Source organism: Ornithorhynchus anatinus, chromosome 2 (assembly GCF_004115215.2).
Source record: "Ornithorhynchus anatinus isolate Pmale09 chromosome 2, mOrnAna1.pri.v4, whole genome shotgun sequence".
NCBI classification, from domain to species: domain Eukaryota; kingdom Metazoa; phylum Chordata; class Mammalia; order Monotremata; family Ornithorhynchidae; genus Ornithorhynchus; species Ornithorhynchus anatinus.
In genome coordinates this window covers 138,965,667-138,971,015 of record NC_041729.1, presented here as the reverse complement: position 1 = coordinate 138,971,015, position 5,349 = coordinate 138,965,667, and the positions used below count along the sequence as shown (strand labels likewise).

The window sequence follows — 5,349 nt, the reverse complement described above, 5'->3', positions numbered from 1 at the left end:
TCCAGGACAGTGGGAGGATGTGGCCCAGGGGTCGACGGCGGGATAGGCGAGAATGGGTGATGGTGAGGAGGTGGACAGCAGAGGAGTGGAGCGTGCAGGGTGGGCAGTAGAGAGAGAGAAGGGAGGAGAGGTAGGAGGGGGCAAGGTGATAGAGAGCCTTGGAGCCTATAGTGTTTGGAGTCAAGCAATGCTGGGTACCCTGGAAAAATAAAGACCGAGATCTACTGTTTGGAGACTGTCTCCTTGTTAGAAAAAAGGGTGAAAATCACCCAGTCCCGGATCAGTTTTGTCTTGGCCCCATAGACCAGAGGGTTCACCGCAGGGGGAACCAGGAGGTAGATGCTGGCAAAAATGATGTGGATGGATGGGGACACCTTTGTGCCAATGCGGTGGGTCAGGAGGCTGAAAAGAGAAGGCACATAAAATGTTAGGATGGCACAGAGATGGGCGGCACAAGTTCCCAACGCTTTGGACTGTGCTTTGTTGGAGGAGAGTCGGAACACAGCCTGGAGGATCCTGACATAGGACATGGTGATGAGACCCGTGTCTAGCACCGCTACAGAAAGAGCCACACAGATGCCATAGATCCGGTTGATTATTACATTGGAGCAGGCCAGTTTCACCATAGCCATGTGCTCACAGTATGTGTGGTGAATGATGTTCTTGGTGCAGAAGGTCAGACGCTTGATAAGGACAATACATGGGAACACCATGATGGCTGCCCGGAGAGATGCCACCAACCCCATCAGTCCCACCATCTTGTTAGTCAAGATGGTGGTGTAGTGCAGTGGTTGGCAGATGGCCACATAACGGTCAAAGGCCATGACCACTAGGAGGCCTGACTCAGTGATGGAGAAGGTGTGAATGAAGTACATTTGGACCAGACAGGTGTCAAAGCCAGTGTCATGGTCATCCAGCCAGAAGATGCTGAGCATCTTGGGAGCTGGGGAAGAGGAGAGAGCCAAGTCGTTGAGAGCCAGCATACAGAGGAAGAAGTACATGGGCTGGTGGAGGCTTGACTCCAGCCTGATGATGAGGATAATGAGGCAGTTTCCCATCAGTGACAGGCTGTACAAGAGGAAGACAGGGATGCTGAGCCAGTGGTGAAACTCTTCCAACCCGGGAATGCCAACAAGGAAGAAGGAGGATAGAGGCGGTCCTGTGGTGTTGTCAGCCATAGCGATGTGTCCTTCACTTCAGCTTCAGAACATATTACCCGATCTTGGCCTGTGTTTGATAACAGAAGATAAGGTAAAGCCATTAGCTATCAGGAGATGGATCTGGACCATTTTAATCACTGCTTAGCCCTACACCAATCAATCAGTCAATCAATCATATTCATTGATCACTTACCATTTGCAGAGTACTGTACTGAGAGCATGGGAGAATACAGTATAACAGAGTTGGTAGACATCTTCCCTGCCCACAGGGACTTAAGCTAAGGGCTGGAATAATAGACAGAATGCAACCAGTTGGATTTCCAAAGAAAATTGGCTTTTCTATTTCCTATCCATCTACCCAAGAATTTCCCAACACTGTGCAACTCAATTAAAACCTCCCCAAGCTACATTCACAAAACACTGTCTCAATATAGAAAATGACTATGTTAGGGGATCATTTCTCCAAACCAGTTTAGCATTCTTACAGGTTAAAATGATGGGCTATGAAATGGGGAGAAGCTATCAAATTCACTAGGTACTCTTCGATCTAAGTGTTCATCCTAAGCTGATGAGACATTTGCCAGAGAAGGGTGGGAAGACCTGCTCTCATACAGTCTCTGGATTGAGGCGGTGGAGCTGATGTGGGAGCAGCATCCAAAGCTTGTTAGTAAACAATTCAAAATCAATCCAGATTAAAATTAGACTCATTTTTAGGGAGAGGTGAGCTACCAGGGCCAGGGCACATTTCCCGCAGTCCAGGACAGTATCAATCACCCAAAGTCCTTGTCCCAAAGAGGTCATTCTTGGAGAATTGGCAGAGAGCCTGTGAACACCATTCTCTGCTTTGCCCCATCACCTTCCCCATCGGCTTACCAATACATCCTAACTGCATACACAGCAGAAGCCTGACCATTATTTTATTGCTATCGCCACTGTATTGCTGCTTCTGGGCAGTGGGTAGCAGATACCCCCCCAGACCTAGTGAGGAGCTCCATCCAACAATAAAGGCATGCACTTCACCCTGAAGGTGGAATTCATAATGATGGTTTGTTTAGCAGCTGGAAAATTCCATCCACTTTCAGAAAAGTTGGATAAAGCCATGGTGGAGATGCAGCTTGGCTTGGTGGAAAGAGCACAGGCTAGGGAGTCAGAGGACAAGGGTTCTAATCCCAGCTCTGCCACTTGTCTGCTGTGTGACCTTGGGAAAGCTGCTTAACTTCTCTGTGCCTCAGTTACCTCATCTGTATAATGGGAATTTAAACTGAGAGCGCCATGTGGGACAACCCGATTACCTTGTATCTACGCCAGTGCTTAGAACAGTGCATAGCACATAATAAGAGCTTAACAAATGTGATAATTTTTATAATTATTATGAGTGGCCCTAGGTTATTAGAGGAAAGGTTTGAAGAATATAGGGGAAATGTTAGGGATGTTGGGCGGTCTGTCAGTAACCATGAGGATGAGGGAGAGAAGTCATTGCACAGATCCACCAAGCGTCTTGAGTTCATGACGGGAGGCATACTTCTGGACTGGCTGGGTATAGTGTGTCATTCCAGAGTCTCTTTTCCACCCACAACACTCTCTCCTCAGCCCCCTACTCCCACCTCCCTCCAACCCCCCTCCCCACCACCTTTCAGGGCATCCAGATAGCCTGAAGAATGGTGAGCCCTGGGACAAAGCTGACCAGGCAAGGTTGATCTGACAGCACTAAGCAGACAGAGCAGGTCAGGCAGAGATGACCAGACAGAGCTGACCAGACAGCTGATCAGACAGAAAACACCAGACAGAGCAGACCAGACAGATTACCAGACAAAGATGACCAGTCAGAGCTGACCAAACAGAGCTGACAGGATAGAGCTGATCATTCTGAGAAGAGCAGACCAGAACAGACAGAGATGACCAGACAGGGCAGACTGGACAGAGCGGACCAGATAGAGATGAACAGATGGCTGACAGGACAGAGCCAACCAGAGCTGGCAGGATAGAGCTAACCATACAGAGCAAACCAAACCAGACAGAGATGACCAGTCAGGGCAGACTGGACAGAACAGACCAGATAGAGATGACCAGACAGCTGACAGGACAGAGCTGATCAGACAGAACACTCCAGACAGAGCAGATGGTACAGAGCTGACCGGATAGAGATGACTGGACATACCAGACAGAGCTGACCAGGTAGAGCTCACAGCACAGAAGTGACCAGACAAAGCAGACCAAACAGAGACTACCAGACAAAGATGACCATAAAGAGATTACCAGAGATGACCAGACAAAACAAACCAGACAGAGACGACCAAACACAACAAACCAGACCAAGCAGACTAGATAGAGATAACCAGACAAAGATCACTAGAAAGAGCTGACCAAACAGATCTGACAGGATAAAGCTGACCAGACAGACCAGACCAGACAGCAATGATCAGAACAAGAAAACTAGGGGTAACCCTGCAGAGCTGACCTGATATAGATCACCAGACAAAGATTATCAGCCAGAGATGATAGGACAGAGCTGACCAGGTAGAGTTGTCCAGACAGAGTTGACCAGGAAGGGTCAGGCTATCAGGTAATCACACCCAGTGAATTGCCAACTCTGGTGGGAAAAAAAAAATCTGCATCATTTCAAACTAAAACTTTCAGCCTTTCCAGCGAGAGTTGTGAAATAGTCAGTCCAAACCCACCTAGCACTTGCTGCTTAACAAGTCATATGCAATCAGAGTTGATAAAGAACACATGAAATACACTTTTCCTTGTCAAACTCAGGGCTAAATTCTTAGATTTCCCTGTCACTAGAAAGACGGCTGATGGAATAAAGTCAAGAATGCCAGATTTATGGTACATTGGGAAAGATTCTGGACCATCATTGGAAAGCACAAATACATTTGACACTGGGTTCTGACATTCTGCCTCTCACATACTCTTCTGCCATTCTGATCAGGTTGTGCTTTACCTTTGCTGATTCTGTAAATCATTCTATTTAATCCATTCTCTCATGCCTGCTCTTGGTCCTCAAATCCAGCCCTGAGTCTCTCCTGTTGCATTGATCATCCCTTGGAAAATTCAGTTGGGGTCATAGCTACCATGGATATATTGGTAACAGTGACTGCCTAAGCTACAGGGAAGTTCCCCATGAAACACTCACAATATACAGAATTGATGCCCAGTGTCACATGGGTGTTGGCAAGGGTAGTTTTTATATAATACTGTCTGCATCAGAGAATCTTAGCTGAATAAATCTGAGATTTTTGAGGAGAGCCCCAGGATGAAATTCCTGGGGTGGAGAAAGATTTGGGAAACCTATTCAGATTCTACAGACTTTACTGCCTCTACCCAGTAACAATACTACTCTACCCTTATTGACTCTCATGGCCATTAATGATAATAATGATGATGGTATTTGTTAAGCACTTACTATGTGCCAAGCACTGTTATAAACACTGGGGCAGATACAAGGTAATCAGGTTGTCCCACATAGGGCTCACAGTCTTCATCCCCATTTTACAGATGAGGGAACTGAAGCACAGAGAAGTGAAGTGACTTGCCCAAAGTCACACAGCTGACAAGTGGCAGGGCTGGGATTCAAACCCACGACCTCTGACTCCCAAGCATGGGCTCTTTCCACTAAGCCACGCTGCTTCTCTAGCAGCATTACCAATGCCAGGTTTTTCAGACTTTAAAGTTGCCCCTTAAATTCCCTGATAACCCCATATACCCCATGTCTTGCCTCTAATGGCCTTACCATCTGTTTTGTTGATAAAATCGAACACAACAGGTGTGACCTCTCTCAAATCTCACCTGGTGTTCTCCAGACCCACCCACCACCTCATCTCTCCTTGACTCTCAGGCAATCAGTAGTATTAATTCTCAGGCCATGTGGTGTGCAGAACACTAGATCAAGTAGTTGGAGGAGTATAAAACAGCAGAATTAGTAGACACTTTCCCTGCCAATAACTAGCTTTCAGTCTAAAAGGAACTCTCTCATCTTTCCCACCAGGACTTATAGAGAAGCTTTCCTTTCTCCCACTACAACACAGCATGCACACTTCACTTTACCAAAACCAAACTGTGCACTGTACCTGGATCTCCTCTGTCTCAACACTGTCCTGTAGTTCACATCCTTCCCTTCTCATATCTGTTAGACCACCACTCTCCCCATCTCATCTTTAAAATCCTACTAAATTGCATCTCCTCT

The 5,349-nt window shown here is 46.8% G+C and overlaps 1 protein-coding gene across 1 annotated transcript; it reads right to left on the bottom strand.

Annotated features, from left to right (window-relative positions):
• Nucleotides 1–221: 221 nt before the first annotated feature.
• On the bottom strand, nucleotides 222–1,178 carry LOC100090511 (olfactory receptor 52K1-like). The gene has a single exon (XM_001513453.1). It carries the CDS (start codon nucleotides 1,176–1,178, stop codon nucleotides 222–224), a length of 957 nt encoding a protein of 318 aa, XP_001513503.1.
• Between the last annotated feature and the right edge of the window lie 4,171 nt (nucleotides 1,179–5,349).